The 21413-nt window shown below is 41.5% G+C and overlaps 1 protein-coding gene across 11 annotated transcripts in view; it reads right to left on the bottom strand.

Moving 5' to 3' along the window:
* SETD5 (SET domain containing 5) overlaps nt 1-21413 on the bottom strand; it is a 47279-nt gene that overhangs the window by 18821 nt on the left and 7045 nt on the right. For all 11 annotated transcript variants that reach the window (XR_003257078.1, XR_003257080.1, XR_003257082.1 and 8 more), the window contains 11 exons: nt 21094-21132; nt 18727-18969; nt 13434-13582; nt 12993-13110; nt 12439-12548; nt 11907-12153; nt 11631-11711; nt 9040-9303; nt 7836-8156; nt 5805-6047; nt 1956-2085 (listed from right to left, as the gene is read on the bottom strand). Coding sequence is in view for 5 of the 11 variants with exons in the window: in XM_026087975.1 (XP_025943760.1) it covers nt 1956-2085; nt 5805-6047; nt 7836-8156; nt 9040-9303; nt 11631-11711; nt 11907-12153; nt 12439-12548; nt 12993-13110; nt 13434-13582; nt 18727-18969; nt 21094-21132 (1945 nt within the window). In the remaining 6 variants the exon portion in view is untranslated. The remainder of the gene's footprint in view (nt 1-1955; nt 2086-5804; nt 6048-7835; nt 8157-9039; nt 9304-11630; nt 11712-11906; nt 12154-12438; nt 12549-12992; nt 13111-13433; nt 13583-18726; nt 18970-21093; nt 21133-21413) is intronic.

The raw sequence follows: 21413 nt of genomic DNA on the forward strand, positions 1-21413 counted from the left end.
AGATGTCGTGCAGTGTGCAGAAGCAGAGTCTACTGATTTTAACATCACTCCAACCTGCAGACTGTGCCCCTCATTGTGCCCTGACCAGGATGTCTCCTCACCATCTTCTCTCCTATTACCATCTGAGGCACCCTAAAACTCCAGGACATAATTACTCATCTTTTTTTTTGACAGCCTTCCTTCAGTGATCTGTTTAATCCCTATTTCTCTCACTACAGCTCCTGACCCACTGATTCTGGTAGTCTTTGATACAGTAGGTATTTTTCCCCATACTGGCTTTGGATGCCTCTCAGCTCCAGCAGATCTCTTATGTAGCAACCATGAACTGTCCCTACTCCAAAGCGAAATCCTGAGCCTCTTCTTTAATAACCAGGATCTCCTTATCAGGCATCGCTGATGGCAAACTGGTCTAATGGGACAAATACAGCTCTAGTCTAGTAGTCAACCCATGCCAGCACTCAATTTCCAGCTCGCCTTTTATTTGCACTGAGCATGATCTGACAGAGCTCAGTTTGGTGCTGCTTCAGTTATCTCAGGACCTTTGCCATGGGTCACTTGCTCCCTCATTAGTTCATCTTCTGTAGTTATTTTCCTGTTCCTGATCTCACACCAACCTCCACTCTTCAAAAGCCCATCCGCTGTCTTTTAGAAGACTTGCTTGTCCGTTGTTCCCTTCACCTCCCCACAAAAAAGGGTCACACTGAAAGCCTAGCAAAATTAATTCTCAGTCCTATTAGAGCAGGAGATGTGATAGCCCCTTGCTCCATGCTCTTCTTTTCCTGAACCCTCCCACTCTGGAAAGCCTCCAGCTGTTTGCCTTCTTGTTCCAAGTCAGTTGCTAATAAGCCTCTCTTCTCTCTTCCCACTTCAGGGCTCAGTCAAAAGCCATTTGCCTGTGATGCCAAATCCCATTTCAACCAAATCTGTTGCAGTCCTCAAACTCCCCCATGTTTTCAGCAGCAAAAGTTCTCCCAGAACTCCAACAGCTCCATAAATGGAATAAAGCTTGCTTCTGCCAAATTTGTCTTTGCAAAGCTGCCAACCAATGTAGGCTTCAGGTGCCAGGATCTCTTTAAGAGCCAGTCTGTCATCAGTATTAAGCAAATCTCAGAAAATTGGTGCTCCTTAGTTTTGGTCTTATGACTTTTGCAAGTGGACAGGGTAGTGTTCATGCCTTTCCTGACACATTTCAAATGCCTTTTCAAAATACTATATTTTTAATGTTCAGTTAAAAAAAAAGTGATCAATTTTTAAAAAGTGCTCAATAAATTCTGCAGTTCACTTGTTTGCTTCTTCATGTCTTGCTCAGGAATGTGGATTTCTGGGTTCTGGCACTGTTGTTTTTACTCATCTAACTTTTCAATAATAATTCTGTATCATCTGTATGTTGCCTAGCTTCCTGTCTGTCATCCTTGGAAAACTGATCCCTGACTTGGGCAGATCTCCACCCTCCTTCTCTGTAAAAATACATTCAGATAAACTATTTAAGATTTCTGCTGCTTTACTCAGATTTTAGCATCTCTATCTTTTAAGACTTTATTAATCATTTGCTTATTACATACATGCCTGTAAGATTTTGCTATAGCTTTCTACAGACAGCAGATATTTAGTTGCCTAACAGCACCCTGCTGAAAAAGAGAGGACATTGTACTCCTTTTTTCCCGTGGGACAAACTATCACACAGCACTAAGGTTAGCGATACAAGATAAAGAAGCTGCATTTTCATAGGCAAATACTGGGAAAGTTTATACACACAAAGCTAGAACGGGTCTGTAGAAATTTGAGTGAATMGCAAAGCAGCATTCTCACCTGCCACAAAGACATGCTACCATGCAGCAGTAGATGTTTCAAACATTAAGATGTCATCCAGTGTAGCTACCACCTTTGTTAATCAGCAGCTTCCTGCAATTTCGTTCATAAGCACCCAAGCTGCCCTGATGGTGCCAAGTACTTACCCGTGTCATCTTTGCAGATGCTGGAAGAACTACTGTTCTCGTTACTTTGGTATAGACACTGGGTTCTGTTCTCTTGTGGAGCTGGTGAGGTCTGAGTCATCCCTTCTTCCAGGGCTTGTTTGATCCAGCGCTGAAACAGAACGAGACTACATAAACGTGCAACCCCTCCAGTACTTTACATGTAATTGTGCAGGATGTACTCCAACTCCTACACTGTTGTACGGCAGGGCAGACAGCTCTGGACTCCAACATTGCCTCCTTCACACGCACTCAGACAGGAAACCTGCTAGAACACTGCTGTTAATGATGAATCTAATGATGACTAATATGGGTCTGGATATGCATTCTTGATGGGATGTATTTTAGGGATCGTAAGTCTTTAGCAATAACATAAGGATAAATATTAATAAATATATTTATTATTAATAGATAAAATCCAGAGATCTGGCAGCTAAGAACCGTTAACAGCAAGTTTCACTGGGGTGAGGGGGGAAGTGATTAACTGTCTTAAAAACCTGATTTCTGTAGAAAGCCCTGTTTCCTGCTCAGAACTGCAAACACACTGGTCCCCTGCCCTACTAAGGCATATTAGGGCCGCACATAGATTCTGCTCTAACAGCTCCAGCAGAGAAACAGCTGAGTTCAGCTGCAGAACAATTCTAACACTATGTTTTCTGCCAGACTGAGAAAAAGAGCAAAAAAATCTGACAGAACATGAGCAGCAGTTTTTGAGGGACTAAACGAGAGGAGAAAATAAGGGGAAATCATTTCTTCAGCTACAAACAAACGATGAAAATCACAGCTGGAAAGAATATGGACCAAGAAGAATGTTTCATGTCTCATCCAAGTAACCAAGAATTGAAGTCTCAGCAAACCAGCTGCTACAATGGGTGTACCAGCCCTATACCTTGACACAAACTGACCCCTGAAGGCAGGCAGGAAACCTCTGCTTGCTTTACTATAAAAAAAATACTGTAATCTAATGAAAAGCATAGAGGTGATTCAGTAAACCAACAGCAAAACTGCAGGAAAAATAAATACAGTAATTTGCATTTGCATAGTTTACCCGAGGGACTTACTTTACCAGCCTTTTATCCTCCTAGAGAGGTTTAAAATCATTACTTCACCTTTCAGTAAGCCATAGTTTTCTACATACCATCAACATGTACCCTAGAGATACATGTTTGATATCAAAATTCCTCAAAGCTAACCTGAAAGCACATCAGAAGCTCAGTGCCCACAATCCTCAAAGTAAAACTGGCACAGTTGAAAACTTTAGCACAAGGATGAAGGGCAGGTCACAGTACTGCTTGGATGGACTTCACTACTATAGAGCTGACACCTTTTTTCTGTTCAAATAGGTCTCAATAGGATGCCACTGCAGCCACTAGAAAAAACAAGGAGCATCAACCAGTCTGGAGCGCTGCTACCTCAAATACCTCCGACAGCCAAGTCACTGTACAATGCATGATTAATGTGAACAGGCTACACAGTTCGGTTTCTTTGCAAGGTTTCATATATTGGCATGCTTTGGATACAAGCTGAGAACATCAGTTGAGTTTTTTTTGGCACAGTCCTTAGTAGTTTAAGGAGACGCATGCTGGCAACCTAAGAAAATATGAAATGTGATCTATTTCAACAGCCTTTACAAATCAAACTCTGACTGAGTAGTCAGAAGCAGATGACAAAGATCAGGTCTTGAAAGAGTAGAGCTGTTAAGTTCTGGACTATTTCTAGACCTCAGCTAGTGGAAAAGGAGGTCTTCCCTGTGACAGTTTTTCTAAAACATCCTAAACATGTGAAAGTCAGGCTTTTCCTGCAGGACATCTCCAGTCAGCATCCAAACTGCCTGTAGCAGTGATAAAAACACTGAAGGCTAGCAGTCATTCTCATGAGAAAGCTGGGCAACTCCCACAAAGTGGATGAAAACCCTTATTAGAACAGTTATTGATGTTTTACTTTCAAAAAGTAGAGATAAACCAAATGACTTTCTGCAGCATCTGTTCTGGGCACAGAACCTTTCAATATTTTATTTAGATGATACAACAAGCAGCATGCCTAAGTATTTAGACGACACCAAGCTGAGAGGAACTAGAACATGCTGGAAGACAGTTTTCAAAATTCTTAGTAAACTGGGAAATTTATAGGAAGAAATAGGATATAGCTCTGCAAGGACTAGAGAAAAGTACCACACTAAGTCAGAAACAGTTACTTGTGAAAATACAGGCTAGAAAACTAATGAGTTGTTCTTACAAACATAATAAGTCATGAACCAAACATGAGTCTAAATCAACTCATTGGAAAAAAAAAAATTCAATCATCATGTACAAAAAAGGGTACAAGCTATGACGCAGAGCAACCTTCTGCTTTATTCAGCACTGAAAATGCCCCAGCCACAACATGACATCCAGTTTTGGACACTGAACTTCAGGAAAAATGAGGACCAGATGGAAGTCATCCATAGAAGCTGCAATGGGAATTATCACAAGACTAGAAAAAAAGGCAAAGGTAGAAAAAGGCTGGAAGACGGGGGTGATGGGGAACACAGTAAATTTTCAAATAAGTAAAAGATTATTTCTAAAGAAAAGGAATAATCTCTCTGTTCCATAATGGAAAGAATAACAACAATAGACTTAATCTTTCTCAAGGCAGATTAAGATTGTTATAAACTCCACCCGTAGAGAGCTTAAGTAAGGGGCTGAACACACAATTGCAGGAATTACATGAATCAGAAATAGATTAGATATCCTCAAGACTTTTTTCCGCAATTGCATGACACCAGGTCCACGTGCAGTCCTTGTCACTGGTTCCATAACAACAATTCTCATTGAATTGGGAGCTTCTTGGCTAGCTGTGTAGCAAACGCAGCAAGTAGGGAACTCGGAATAAATCTGCCAGTTCTGGTCTGGATGCTTTTCTCTTCCCTGAGGCTTGAGGACATTGTTAAGTGCTCAAAAAAGCGGCATGAGCCTTGTAATTCTCAGCTTATAGATGTGTGGGGAGATTGCCTTTGCACACGGAAACAAACAGAATTTTGGTCACATATGAGTACAAATGAACCACCAAAAGCTGTACCTATGAAGGAAATACCCAAGAGACCTTAGCTTCTTTTCATAGGTACATGTCAGTGCATGACAACAAACTGGCTGAAGGTGGGAACAGCAAGGGCTACAACTTCTCTCTGAAAAAACTTCCTCAAAGGAGGGCAAAAAATCCAGGATGTGGTACCTGAAAGTTACCAGGACTGGGAGATCAGAAAGGATTTCCATAAGGTTGCTCTCAGGTAATTACACAGGAACCAGGAAGCACCTTTGAGCAAAGCTGACTGGTGATAGGCAAGGTGGATTCTGACAGAAATTCAGTTTAACCAAACTAACCTGAACTGCTATTTCCCTGCTGATGAGTAAATGCTAATATTTACTGGCCACATACCATCTCTGGAGGAATAAAGTCCTCAGCTGGGCTCTCAGTTCAGGCTTGCTGCAGGGCCACAAATAGCTGTTGTGGATAGACAGTCTGTAGTCCAGCACTGAGCTCTGGGCTTGCTCTTGTGAACTGGCAAACTCAGGGCTTTGCTAAATAATAAAGGCTCTCCAAAGACAACGGACCATGATTGACGCACTGTATTCTTGAGGTGTTTTGCAACAGTCCTACCCCCACATTACCAACCATCCTCTGACTGTGAAAATAGAGAAAAGGGTTGAAAACGCACTCCATTGACTGCAACGTATCAGACRGTGCCATCTTGGTAGGAATACATAGATATAGGCTCAAATATGATACAGCAGCTTTACAAGGATGCCAGTGACAACATAAGTACAAAGCCCCTGAAGGTAAACATGAACATACCTTTTTACAGGAGCTGTAAATTCCATCCAACAGAAACGGCCTTCGACGTCTCTCAGGGTTGAAAGGTGAACCAAAACGAATGTAGTGTTTAGGTGTGGTACAAATTAGCGGGGAGTGGATGAGACCTGGCAACATATTTAGGGTTGTTGCCAAAACTGTCGGGTCTGTAGTAATGCGCAGAGGGCATTCAATGGGACACTCCTGCTTTTCTGCCTTGTCATTCAGCCATTCAGTAACAAGATACTGAAGAAAACAAAAATATCAATGTAACTAGCAATTGCAAAGAAGAAAGGCAATACAGCGCAACAGCATAGGGGGAAACAATGCTCAGGTCAGTCTTCATGCTAAGACCTCTCTGCTCCTCAACAAGAAATGCAGCCAGGACTTCCTGCATCAATCCCAGTTCTCATCTACTTGCATGCACAGCACCTAGTTTATACAAGTAGCTTGGTTTTATGCTTCCATTAATCCTATTAGAAGGCTCTCCCTGAACTTGATCACCTTGTTCTAAACCAGTTTAGAATTGCAAGCCTAAATGTATTAACAGCTAGCTTATTTATGCCCAGGATGTGCCAAGCATCCACTGTCTTCTGCTGCTTTTCTCCTGTCCCTTACAAGTTTCTCCCAGTTTGTACACTGCAGTTTGCAGTCGCATTCGCTCTCAGTCTTCTGTTCTACTAAGCTGAAAACTGACCTGTTTTAGTTTCTTCTAAACAAACACCAAACCCCCATCCAAAAAAGAGGCTCCCACCGATTCCCACATCCAACACCTTTTTATGGCACTCTAAATTTTAAAATTAAATTCCACATAAACCTTATTACACAATGGCTCCACTCCTCGATCTTTTGTTAACAAACCCAAGAGAACCTTTGTTTTACTGTCCTTTACAAGATGCAACACCCTAGTTATTTCTAGTTTTGTTGTTGTTTTAAGCAATTTTCACTACACCTTTCACTTCTTGATCTAAGACAGCTTTCTTGGTTGACAGTCTTTTTCTCCTTGCTCTTAAGATACTGGAAATAAGTAGAAAATTTCTTGAGATGGTATTTATTTGCTTTCGTGTAAAGCCTTTTCCTGTAATTTTTTTTTTCCTAAAATTGTCCAGCATCTCTCAGATGAGTGGGTACTACCTCAAACTCAGTGCGCCTACAAGAGCCCTCCTAATCTTTTCTTCAACTGTGCCTAGCTTTCTTCCTTACTGCAAACATCACCAGAGATCTTGGCACTGCCACTCAGGTCAGTAATCTGAAAGTTACCTTCCCTTCAGGCCTCTCTTCAAGGCCCTTCAACCAGTTCTAAGACATAGCCTTTCTTTTGGACTCCAAAGCTAACGGTGTCGCCCAGATTATCAGCATCTAGTCTTTAAATGACTGCTACCCCATCTGATACAGCTGTAACAACCACTTGCACACTGCTGCCAAGAGCTTTTCCTAGCTCATGGTGCATAGGCACATCAGCTCTCCTCATCTTTCTAACGTGCACCTTGTTCTCCTGCACGAACAACAGAAACGCTTGTTCTCCTCACCAAGGCCTTTCTTGGCCATCTCTCAAGYCTCCCGCTGCCCTCAACATCCAGGGCCGAGGCTGTGGTTTCTGCCTCCCTTACACAGGGTCCAGCCTTCATCATCCAATTCCTTATATTTCCAAGTCCCTCCAGCCCTTTTCTCACAAGGCCCCTCACGCTGGAATCAGTTTTCTCCCCACTATGCAAAGATGCATCATTTACCTCTTTCCAGCTCACCTTTGCTGGGCCCAACAGAGAGACCCTGCTTATTGCACCTGTACCATTCTGCTGGTATCTATCTTTAAGTTCTATGTAGACTTGTGGTATAGACCAGCTAACTTCTTTCAATCTTTGTACCGCACTGAACAGCTTGATTCTGACCCATGACGAGGGCTCTTAGCCACAATGAGGCAAGTAATACAATAAATGTAAAGTCATATCATTGCAAGTATAACGAAGATCTTTTTTCCCTGAAGACCACATAAAACCTCTTCTCCTCTCCCCAGTTTAAGCACTTGATAGTTACCTTTTTAGTYTTGGGGTACTTCACGGTGGCCCGATTAGACTGAGATCCTGCAGCCAGAATAACAGTTGGGTCAGATCCAGTCAACTGTTTGCCTTCTCCTGGACCTTCTACATTACTGACATCTGCTGTGGTTACCAAGCTGGCAGTGCTTCCTTCCTCTGGGACAGCCTGTGCGAGTTCAGCTTGCTGGGAACTGGCTTGCTTCTGCCTTCTCAGTCTTTGTGCTGAACTGGTTCGATATCGAGAGAAGCGACTTTTCGGTCGGGGCCTGGAGGGTTTTGCTGGAGCCGGCTTAGTAACTGTTTTTTCTGGGACAGCATCCTACAACATAAACTGTCATTAGTCCAAGCAGCTCTAAGAGTCTTCCTTTTYTCTATACACATGAACAAGGATTGAGATTTATTTATTGACATTATCTGACCCACACATAAGCTGGTTGGACCTTATTTGTATTGGCTTATAAGATGGCTTGGGACCCTTCTAAAAGACTGGCACATTTTCTCCAGTCTGCTGTGATGTTAAATGGTCAACCAGAACATTCAGAACAATCTTGGTCTCAAGAAAGCAGCACTATGAAACTTGCCACTTGTCTGAAGGCAACTACTCCCACTCCTGATCAGAGCTGACACGCATCATTGCAAAATCTACTTTGGATGCGTTCCCTGTATATGGTGGGGCCCAGATACCTGCTGGAAAACAAAACAAAACACAACACTTTCCTCAATCACTGCAGGCATGCAGCCAACTTAAGATCACATCAGTATGCAAGAGATGATCCAGTCTCTCAAGCCACTACAGGGGGCCCCACTGGCTGAGGGAGCTGGGCATGACCTAATAGCAGCCTTCCAGCATCCAAAAGATCATCCGGAGAAGATGCAGCCCCGCTCTTCACAGTGGTGCATGGTGGAAGGACAAGAGTCAACAACATAAATCGAAACCAGACATTCAGACTGGATATAGGGAAAACTTTTTCATCAAGAGAACAGTCATGCATTGGAAAAGGTTTGCCCAGAGAGGTTGTGCAATCTCCATCCTTGGAAATATTTGGGACAATACTAGATAAAGCCCTGGCCAGTCAGGTCTGACCTCAGAGCTGACCCTGCCTGGACCTCCTGAGGTCCTTCCCAACCTGAACAATCCTATGATCAGATATGCTGCACACGTGCTTGGTGCAAGCTACAGAACAGTCCCTTCTTCGTCTTACCACTACTTGTGAAGACCGTCGTGTGTTCACTCCAGTACTGGTGTTACTGTTAGAAACATTTGGAACAGCAGCACTAAGTGTTGAACTTCCATCTTCAGTTTCAGGAGTCTCTGTTTTTACTTCCTCCAGCTCAGGAGCCTCAGCACTGATGTTGAGTTCAGCATCAGTGCTGTTCCGGTCGGATGGTTGCTCTCGTCTCCTCTTTCTCTTTTCCAAGTTTTCAAACATGTGCATGATGGCTTCTACCTTCCTATCTTCTCGGGACTAGAAAACATAAGAGTAAATTTAAGTCAGTACTGCAAATTAAACAAATAAAGAGGAGGATACAAGAACAGATACGGGACACAGCACAGGAGGGAAAAAATCCGACAACACAGTTAGGACACAACTTCCATATAGCAATGACACAAGAGCCAGAAATGGGACAGAGAGAAGCAGGGTTTCCCTCTCCCCCCGCCCCAATATTTGCATTTTTCAAGATGGCAAATTTCCCAGAATGCCAATAGCATAATTACATGTTCATAGAATAACTAGAAGAACTAGACTTTGTTCTTAAATAAGAATACTTAGATACTACTGAGTTATATTCATAAAACAGCCATAAGGAAATGCATATTTTTGAAGAATTAAAACACATAAGACAAAGAATAGAGTGAAGAGACAATCTGGAAACGAATGGAGCCATTCACTAATGACCAAGCATTAGAGGTAAACATAAGCCAAAGGCAACAGAATTAAGTGAATCAGTAATTTGCATTAAGTATAACACACCACGCAAACTGACTAAAATGATCCAGATTCATTCCTTCCCTGATGTCAGGAGATCACACAGCTCAAAAATAAAAGCTCTTGTCCAAGCAGCTTACATAGTGGATAAGAAAAACAGAACAACATGAGAGAGTACGGAGGCAAAAAGAAGGTATTTATTATGCAAATAGAAAGGACAGGAAATCTTATCACCTGGTAGTATCAAGATAATTGGATATTATGTATATAAAAGGTCCTGTACAATAACGCAGCAGTGACTGACAAACAGGCTGAATCGAGTGAATTTTAAGAGGTGGGGGCAGGTGCATGCTGAGAAGTGCCATGGAGGAGAAAGTATCTTGAATCATAGAGCAGTATTCAATCACAGCAGCCTGGCTTTTACAGTTTTCTGTTCACAGGATATTCAATACACACAAAAATAAATTTTTGAGACAAGAGGAAAACTATAAATACAGGTATTTACGTGGTGCCAAGTATAGAAAACAATCTCATTAAAGGAGATTAACTGGTGAAACAGGTACAGGAACAGGGTTTACAGGTTCAAGGAAAACTAACACCTTATTGTGAGAAAAGATTTCTTGAATTATACTGTCCCAGAAAGAGACCAGCTTCCCTGCATTAAAAATGAAATCTTCCCTCCAATTTAAGGCCAGTCTGCTGGAAGACTGCTTTTATTCAAATTCCAGCAGAAACTGACAGTTTTATCTCGTCCCTTCTAAAAAAATCCATGGGATACTCCAAGGATATCTCTGCTGAGATTAGAAAAGGGTTGCTGTACATTCTCTATGATGGCCCTCAACTTTGCAGTTTGCTACACTATCTTAACATTATTTAAAGCACGGCTCAGAAAACTTGCACATGCAAGAACAGTCTCTTTGATCAGAGGAAGAGGGGTGGTTAAGGTATTTGGTGAACAAAGACAACAGGGAATTCTGAGCTCTGATACATTTGTTGCCTGGTAGAGGAAAGGAGCACTTTTTATTCATTGCCTTTTTTTTTTTTCTCCTCCTTTTAAACCTCAGTGCACTGAGCAGAGCACAGAACACCTGCATCCACATGCATAAAATATCCTAAACCAGCGAGCAATCCCAGATGCTATAGAAGGCACAAGAGATTATAGCTCCTCTTGGAAAACGCAAAAAAGAATTATTTAATCACAGTTTAAAGAACACCTAAAATACTGGAGGAATAAAAAACCCAACTAATTCTACTCAGTACAGAAGAAGGCAGAGAAGGGATTGTGTGATCAAAGATCCAAGAGCACTAAGAAACATTTTTATCGAGAATACAGATTAAAACGACAATGATTTGGGAGCACAAAGGGATTTCCTAATAAAGAATATAGCTCCATGGATACTTTCAGCAGACTTGTGCCAACTTTGCTGTTGGTGGTCCACCCTACTAATCAACTTTTGCAACCCTCATGCCAACATATTTGCATAACCATTTAGTGAACCCACACAGGGAACAGATAAAGGTTGACAAACCTAACCCAGCCAGCAGGAGCAGAAAAAGGGTGCAACTACTTTTCTCCAGATCTGGTGCTGACCATCTTGTTAATGGTATGTTTTAGGGTGTAGAATAGCCCTCAATGTAAGAGTTAATTCTTTCAGCTGGGCAACAGATCTGTCCTGGATCTTCTAATTTGCAGTACCCTACCAAATATCTTGTGATAAGGGAACAGCCTGGTTTTAACAAATTAAAAGAGACCATTAAGAACTGGAACTTGTGCTGGAACAACTGAAATAACCAGCTGGACCTGTTGGTCATGGCACAAAGCAAGTCCTAAGGGGGATGATACCCAGACTGAGAGAGGTACTTGCCCGTCGGTTGTGGACCAAGGCTCCCTGTTCATCTACAGACTCCTCTTTCTCCCCTTCTTGTTTCTCCTCTTTATCTGCCACCTGAAAGAGAAGCCCAGATTTAGTAAGGCAAACAAAATCTGAAGCTGCTTTTATAGTGCTTTTATATCAATCTCTGCACCAAAGTTTTAAAGAAGGCCTGCTTGCAGTTTTTGCCCTGGAGAAACCAATGCTGTATAAATCAGATTCCACACCACTGAATGACAAAAATACTTGATAAAGCGTCAAGGATTTTACCTCACTGTCACTGACTGCTGCAGGTCCCTCTGGAACTTCCTCTGTTTGCTGATTGCCGTTCTCATCCGATGCAATGCCCTGCTGTTCCATTTCTAGTTCCTTTCGACGGGCTTTTCGACGGCGTGTTTCTGCCCCAATCAGTGTGCCTAAAACAGGTGGAGGTAGGTGTTCCGCAGCATTTGGGCTACGTTTCTGCACAGGGCAATTCCGGTTCCCCTTGTGACACGCACAGTCCACTTTATAGTTGCTGCTCCAAAACACAAACATAATTCGTGTCACTCTTCATTTCTCAACCCTTACACAGAGACATTCAATGCATCTCCTACTAAACATCTCACCACGTGCCAAAGCAAGGACAGCAGGCTACCTTATGGCCTCTATTGTAGAATATGCCAGCAGAACTGGACAGAATAGCCGGAAAATGCAATTCAGTAGAAAACGGAGCAAAATGTAGAATGCGAGGAAAGGGCTGGAGGAAGATGTCCAGTCCAGGAGGGCAGTGGAGAGCTCCTGGGCGAGGTGAAGGACTCACCAGATGTTGTACTCATAGTCAAAGGCGATGGTAACCTCTGTGTCCTTGGCAATGGTGGCAACAGCATAGATACACAGGTGGATCATCCCATCAGCAATCACATGACGAACCTTGTTAAATAAAGTAGAGAGAAACTAACATCTCCACCAGTTGCACTTTTTTTTTTTTCAAGGGGGAAGCCTCCTTCTGCAAAATAGCTCTTATCTATTAAATGAATAATTTTCTTGAACTGTCCATAGAGAAAAGCCTGCTTCACTGGTCTCTCACCGGTCTCTCTCATCCTGCGTTCTTCCACTTACACTTCGTACTACCTGCTTACCCTAACTACCATTCTGCAGCCAGAGGAAAGCTATAATAGAAGTTTCCCTTCTCAAGAAAAATTCCTGTTTCCCAACTTTTCTTGATCTCATCTTCCAAGTATAAAACACCAAATGAGTAAGAGATGCAGAGAATTTACCCCATCTGCAGCATTTTAATATTCATAAAAAGGTAAGACACTAAACATATGTAAAACATCTATCCATAATTACGGTGACAACGAAGTGAGAATTTACCTCTGCATTTGGAGTGCAGGAACGCCTGATGAACCTGGCATCATTACCAAAGGTGCGAGCATCAACACACATTTCAACGCCATTGAACTTGGAGTAGAACAGCACAAATGGGTAGGGCCTGGAGAAGTAACAAAACATCTCAATCCCAAAATACCCAATTCCCATGGCATTTATAACAGGTATCCCTCACTTCACTGGAAACAGCGCTTCCATCAGTACTAGTGCTCTGGAGGCTTATGCACCTCCATGATCACAGTTTAATATATCTACTTAAGAAGATTTTCGTCCATAAACAGAGCATCAAGCAGATGTTGTGTATTTGATTTCACATTTCTATGGATGGCACAGCCAACAAGAGCCCTGTCAGTGTGCTTTATCCCACAGAGACACTAGTCTCTGTGCCATGATGCTCTCATACTAGTCACTTCATAGTACTCTTACTTTTTGAAGAAATGCCCATTGACCTCGAATTGCTGTCGTAACATAACCTTCCCTCGATACTCAATTATAAGGGTATCTAGTGCCAAGTCTCTTGCTGCCCTCAGGATCTTCCGGTGCTTCTGAACCCGAGTCACCCTTCCCAGCTGCAGCTGTAACAAAAAAAGAGCACAATATGAGAACTTAGACCAAAGGCCTAGGCCATTGTTTCGTGAAGAGTATTTTCCTACATAAAAAGAAAAATTCATCTAGTAACAGCACCTGGAAATTCTGGTCAGGTGAATATATTGTTTATTCTGTAACATTTCAGCAATAGTCAATGACCTTGACAATATTTATTAAAAACAAGTAAACAAAATAATATGCATTCCTTTCCTTTAACAGTGAGTCTCACAAATCTATCAGACTAAGTATTTTAGTCTTGCAGCTTGGAGGCATAACCAGACCTGTCAGTTGCTGCTAGTAGGGAACTGCTCCCCCTAAATCGTGGGTTGTCACACGTACAGAGGAAAAACACAAGCTTTTCCTTCTACAGAGGATGGAAAATTCTACCTAACAAGCCAAAGACTTTAGTTGTGGCTATCTATTGCCATCCAGAATCTTCTCTTTAACTTCCTGCTCAACTAATGCTATGGACTTTTTTTTTAAAAAAAACATGAAGAAATATATTTTACAGGTAACTATTGACAGTTTGCTGAATCTTAGTCATGTTCAAGTTCACAGACCCAATACAATGGATTTTCACATCAACATGCCTTGACAGTACGAAACCTCAACATTTTTTTTAAGGACACATCCAAGGAAGAAGTGCTTTACAGAATAATGGAGGGAATATTATAAGCACCAAGGCATAGAAAACACTTCTCCCATAAGTAGGAAAAGTACTTTGTTTTTAACAGGTTGAACATCTCTGCAAGTGAAAATTAAGAAAATCTGCAAAATTACGTAATGATGGCTGACTGCCTTACAATAAGAGCTGTGCCTGCTCTTTCCTAAGCATGCTACTCTTAAGCGGCAAATTCTGATACTTTTCCAGAGTGAATTTAGAYAAAGTATTCTTATTTCAGTAATAACGACAATCATCCATCTACATTAGAAGTAAAATATGAGGTTTTGTTAAAAGAAAGCTCCCAACTTTTCCTGATAAAACTCTTCTCTCCTTAGAAACAGCTACTGGGCAGTCTGCTCAAATTGATAAAAATCACCTTAGCTTAAGGAGGGGCTCAATGTGGACAACAACAGAACGATGACTTTCTAACATCCCTCCTGAAAATAAAGCTAATGCCTTAAGGCAGCACTCCATCCTGGAAACCAAGTGAAACCCTCTATATTGACTGTGTTCAAAGTACTGAATCACAGACTTTACCCTTCTCTTTTGTAACGTTTTTACACACACTCTGAATAAACCTCTTCCAGAGGAGGAATACTTTCATTGTTTTAACATGACATACTGCAGACTTTAGATCAGCCAGTAAAGTAAAACCCATTTGTTGACTTTTCTCTCTCAGGCCCAGGATAAAAATAGCTTTATCAAAATATTCATTTGAAACCTATGCAGATGTGACTAATGGTCGTGCTATTCCAGACCTCCTCTCAGAGATGCATCTAGTGCAACATCATGCCTACAGGGTACACTTCCAGCAACCATTTTCATACCACTCTATCCTCAGACAGTTGGAAAAAACCCTGAATGTACATATTAGAGACTGAACAGCCTTGCAGAAGGTTGTCCATCTCCTATCTCAGGTCCTGACAGGAGCTCACAGAGCATCTCCCAAGTCCACAGAAGCCCACTGAACTGACATGAAAGGACCAAGTTATTTCTGGGCTAAGAAGCCACACTGCTAGCCCCAATTTCTGATCATCAACTCCATGACACAAGTGAATTCTAGCATAAGATGAGTTTGCATTGCCCAGGACAGAAGCAGCTTTCCCTGGCCAAATTATTTAAAAAACATTAGACATACTTTACTTTATCCAATTGTGGTAGTGGAGAATAAACAGGTGGAACTAGATTTGTTGGCTTGTTTAGTGGGAAGAGATAAGGAGGGAATATCTGAAGTTAACAGATTAATTAGGACTGAGGCACAGGTGTGAGAAATCAGAAATCTTATCCTGTTTCCCATAGGATCACTTTATTTGTTTCTATACTATCACTTGTTTTCTGTTATGATCAGTTCCTTATCTAAGCTGGCCCTAAGCAGGGSGGTTGGACCAGAAGACCTCTAGTGGTTCCTTCCAACCTAAATTATTCTACCACTGTGTCATATTTTCTTAGTATCTTTCAGAGATGGGGGTTCACATCTGGCAGCATTCATTCTCATTTCTGGCCCATGACTGACCTTTTATTATATGTCTGTGTTTGCGATCATGCTCAAGGAACTGTATGTCTCCAGTTGGATTACCTTCTGTGAACAGAGCTCTAACCAGACAAGTTACCGAAGGGAAGTGATTTTTTTTTCCCCCCGTTTATTATCAGTATAACTGTTCCTCTAACTCTAGAAAGCAACTTTGGGAACACAAGTGAGATAAAGTGAGGTGGTGGAAGGAGAAGAAAGCCCATAAAGGAATCTCTGCATTTGTAAAACTTAACAATTATCTGAGGTTGGTAGAACAGGAATGATCTGATAGCATTTCTGATAAGATCCTGGCTCAGCTTGTTTTTAGTTCTCCAAGTTTAGAAATATGAAGAGGATTAGCTGCCATGCTTTCATGTGCAAAATGAACAAACGATTTTATTCATGTCACAGACTAGGGATTGCTGACTCGTTATCAAAGCTGTTCTGATATTTTTGCACAGCAATACCTGCATAATACTCAGTGGCTTTATTTTATAAAAGCACTTCTGCTTTTCACTTCAGAATGTGAAGTCAGTCAGSAGTTTGAGCTCAAGTCAGCAATTATCAGAGGCAACAGAGGGCAGCTACTGACCCTCCGTCTGGTTCGGCAACAACAGGCAGAAAAGTACTTCACGGCTTTCAATTTGCCAAGCTTCTGGCAGGAGTAAGAACTAAGCTGATTTTACTTATGACATTAAACAGCTTCAGGTTTTCACAAGTTTCCCCTTGCATCATTAGGACAGTTGAGAATTGGTTTATCCAAACACACCAGTGATCAAAATCCCATGTCCCATATGAAGCTTCTTAAACCCACTTTTCCCTACCCTTTCCTTGATTGTGAGGAAGCTTTTAGGTCTTTTTTCTTTTCTTTTTCCGTAAGAATACAGGGACTGTACTTGCATCATTGTCTACCCAAGCTGAATCAGTTGTGAAAGTATGCAGGGCATATATGACATTTTATTTTTATTCCTTCCTCCTCCCCTCCAGAGTTTCCATAGCCAAATAGGGCAGTCATGATACCCATCTCATACACGTGGCTGCTATCTCTATATTGACGCCACTACTCTTCAAAACTTTTTTCTGGTTTAAAGCAGCCAGTTCCTCCCCACCTAGAAAAGCTATTTTTATGCTCAGAAATGATACCTAGTTAAATGGTGACTGGTGCAAACTGAAAAACCTTCTCACTTCATATAAGAGAGATGAGACAGAAGAAGGGGAAGAAAAATATAAAGCATAGGATGAAAGACCACATACTCCCTGCTGGTCATTCCACATCTCTGCTGGCTATCCTCCTCTCAACACTCCACAGCGATCTGCTGAGCAGAGAAAACAAGGACRTAAGGGCTGACAAGAGGCAGCCTGCGACAGCCACCTGATACTTCCTCAATATCCAAGAGGTGCTACAAAGCCACCAAGCCTCTATTATACTTTCTCAACAGGTGAAATGATAGATATCTAACTACAGCTTGTTTAGAATAACTGCAGCTCACTATGCAGTTTTGCAACTTTCGATTCTTTTTGTTTCTTTGGAATATATCACATTTGGATTCTTCTGATTTGGTCTGCTTTCCCTATGGGAAAGTCAATACCTGTACAGGGAAGGGAGAGAGCAGAAAGCATGACAAAAGCAGCAAGTGCATTTGTGTATGGTGTCTTTTATAATGATCTGTCCCTGCTGTCTTCTGTGAGGGCGAGGAAAGGAAATGACATGTTTTATTACTTATTTCAGGGCTTGTCCCAAAACTCATATCAAAGAAGTAGAAGGCAAAAATCTAGATTTGGAAAAAATTAAAATCTTCAGAAAAGCAGAAAATTTCCCCCTCCTGTATTTCCCTGTGGYTGTCCCATCTCAGAAGGCTACTCATAGCCATGTAAAAGTTTTTATCTCCAGAAGTCTTAAAGAGATATAAACAAAGATTATTCCAGAAACAGAGGAAATGGAGGAAAGAAATTGGGTCTGAAGTCCCCTTTCTGCATTCTTCTTTATTGGCTCTGTGCTCTGCCTGAGGTGCTTCATCTACATGAAAGCAGAGGGAAAAGAGGAAGGGAGCACATGAACTTCAGATAGAGGCGAGTCAGCTGATATAAACAGGAGTGATTTAAGCACAAACTTCCACCTGATATTTAGGTTTCTGACTCTGTTCCCTTTCTACRGAAGAGGTGCCATACACATGTTTTAGAGCCCATCATTTTGCAGTTTTACCTATCTCCATTCAAGGAATAACCCACAAAGCCTAGGCTGAAATGAGTGGGAATGCTATTCTCTATTCAATAAAGCATGAACAGATGAAACATCAGCTACGAAGAGTGGTGGAAAGGACTGACAACACCACACAAACGCATTCTTTTCCTGTTTGTCCTGGTCTACATGCACAGAGTGAAGCTGGCAAAATACCAATCACTGAACATCTCAGAAGAGAAAGAACTGGGGAGACAGTCTCCATAAAAATCAACTGTCATCCTGGAGTAGTTGAAAATTACAGTCCAAATACTCATCCAAAAGTCTGGAATAAAGTTGAAAGGTTTCTTTAAAATAGCTTTGCATAAAACATTAGCCAGAAAGAAAAAAAAAAGGAGAGAAAATTATTCAGCTGAAAAGCAGGAAATTTCCTATTTCCAGCAAGTGATAGATCTGGTTCTGCCCCAAGCCATTCAGGCACCAAAAKCACATATGGTAAAATCCCTGTGAATCACATCACAAAAAGGTACAAAGGTACAAAACATCCCCAACTTAGCGATGCTGATGAATGCAAGTTGAATTTGAATGTTTAGGCAAAGGCGGCCTCATGTCTTGGCACTGGTATCTCYCCTACTTCTTTTTACATCAAACCTACCCTTACCAGTCTCTGGAATTTGAAACAATACCATGACCAGCTATGATATTCTTGCTCACCCACACCTTATGCCTAGAAACCAGAGGACTTGACCTACCCCACTTCTGCCACATCGGTTCTTACCTGCATCTGGGACCCAATAACAGTATTATTGCAGGCCAACTCTGTTTTGTTGATTGTGTCTAGCATAGCAGTTTTGCCCACGTATTCTTTATTAGAGTTTAGATGACGTTCCAACAGGTTCTGCACATCAGCGCTGTACTGGTTAGTAAAGGCTTCTTCATACTGATCTGTCCAGAGTCGTATTCGATTCTCCCACCCTTCAGCTGTGTTTTCATCCAAGGCATGTGCTTCGGAAGGGGAATTCTGCACCAAACAGCAAAGGGTGAATGGCTAGCATACAATGGGGAAAACCTATCCACACCATTCTGAGCATGTGAACCTGTTACAGAAAACACATATCTATTCCAACCTAAGAAAGCGTTGGTTACGAGGACACCATTTTCAGAATCTCCATTCTCCAGAATATTGTACAAAGTGCTACTCAGAAATTTATGGAGAACTCTGGGCAGGACTAAGAACTCTTGCAAGTTGGCGCTTGGCACTGTTGCATACAGGAAAATTAGAAGTTCTTTTTAAGACTCTTTAGAAGTATAATTAAGCAGATTGAAAAAGCAAAGGAAAAGAACACACAAAGGCAAACAAACCTCATGCAGACTTGTCTTACAATCAATGCACTCAWGTGTGACGTAGTGCTACCTGATACTGATCGTATCTGAATCCTTGCAGAGACTGATCCCAAAACATGCAAGGGAATAGGAAGACTGCCTAGTCTAGGGTCACAACAGTTGTCAGATGAAAGCATGAGATGTGTCTCTGGGCTGTCCTACATAGAGATACACAGATGGAGGCATGGAGACAAGCGGAACAAGATGCAGTTTCTTCCCCAGTCTTTAAAGACAGATCTTTGTCCTCTCCTTACACCCCTTAACTACTGTTTGTTCCCATCTGCTATTCCTCACCATCCTCTTATTTTCCTTATACTCGACAAGGACACAAAAGGAAAATATTAACAATAAGCACAAGAACATGGTTAATAAAAATACAGAGTTAAGTGTTCTATGAAAGAGGAAAACTTAAAAAAAAAAAAAAGAGGCTGAAGGAAAACAAAACAAGCAGACATTTTAACACAAAATAAAGCATCTTTCTTTGGTTTGGAATATCGCAGCTGTGCCCATCACTGAGTACAGAATGGGACAATCACAACATTGCTATCTTGTCCTCTCTTCTCTGCCACTTATTGCATGCACTTACTTGCTACATTTTATCTTTAAATAGAATATTGCTTGTGTGTGTGACTGGTACCCAAACACATGCAGAAGTTCTGATCCTGACAAACTTCTGGGCAAATGTAGATCAGTAGTACATAGAAATGGAATGAGCAGATGAAAAGCAGCCAGAGCAAGACACAAGCACAGGATAATACTGAGCAGGTTAGAACTGCAAGTCCTAAGCAGTGTAAAGAAGAGAAGGTAAAAATCCGATAATCCCATCTTGTAAGGGAGGGAAAAAAGAAGCTGGTAAAAACAAATTTAAACTTCATTGGTAACTTGATAAGTAATTCAAGAAATTCAACAAAAAATATTCCAGAGGTCAACAACTTAACAGGGTTCATAAAAGACTGAGAAATGTGTGACATACTTTGGTGACAAGAACCACTGAAGAACAATCATTATTTTCATCACATATATTAAAAGCATAAGAGTTTTTAGGCCTCTTTACACTCTCTTTACCCTCTCAAGGCACTTAGTTACTATGGAGGTAGGTGCACACAGGCACACCACAGAATTGTCCCATTTCCTCCGACCCACCTGCTAGCAACCACTGTCAGCTACAATACTGAGGCCAGATGGAAGAGAGTCTGAACTTTAAGGCAACTTTTGTCTCTAGGACATACTTAGCTCCAAAATTAAGCCCCCCTTTTTGTCAAATCTTTCTGTCAGATAGCCACACCCACCAATATTGTAAAAAGTCAGAAATAAATACATCCTTCAACCCATCCCTGGTAAGAGGATGTGGAGAGGAACAAAGCAATACTGTTAGGGACTCCAACATTAAATTTGTGCTGACTTAGATGCTCAAGCTTAAAATATCTTTGATGCAATCAAATGATAACTGACCCCACAAGAGAGCAGCCACAACCTGTTCTGCATTCTTGTATCAAACACCCCACTCCCAGCTATCATGAATCTGTCTCATCTCTTGAAACAGGAGGATGCCTGCCTTGCAGAAAGTGATGAGCCATCTAAAGCAAAAGCAAGGTTCAGGGGGTAATTCCTGTGATACCTTTTTGAATAGTGGTGCATGATAAGGCTTGGGATTATTCTAAGGCTGGTACCACAATTAGAGATTCCCCAGGCCAACCAAGAGAGGAAGAAAACTACAGGAAAAAAAACACCACCATCACAGAGGCTTTTCAGTTCCACTCACCTTCATCCTCAGAGACTTTCGTGAGCCCTCTCGAAAGGCCTGTCCCCAGAATAAGGAGAGAGAGGAGAAAAAAAAAAAGGAAAAGTGTTATATAACCTTTACTCAGAATTAAGAATCCCAGAACAACACTGGATCTTACCCCAACAGGTTAACTCTTAACAATAGATAGCAAAAACAACAGGAAGACCTAAACAAGAAGCAAAGGACTTGAACAAGAAAATTCCACACAGCAGATCCAGTGGAAGCTGCAAAAAAGTTTGACAGCCAGGATTCCTGAACTGAGAAAGCCTGCCTCATACTTTTTATAAAATCTCAAGATC

The sequence above is a fragment of the Apteryx rowi genome, unplaced genomic scaffold (genome assembly GCF_003343035.1).
Source record: "Apteryx rowi isolate R43461 unplaced genomic scaffold, aptRow1 scaffold_75, whole genome shotgun sequence".
In the NCBI taxonomy this organism is placed as follows: domain Eukaryota; kingdom Metazoa; phylum Chordata; class Aves; order Apterygiformes; family Apterygidae; genus Apteryx; species Apteryx rowi.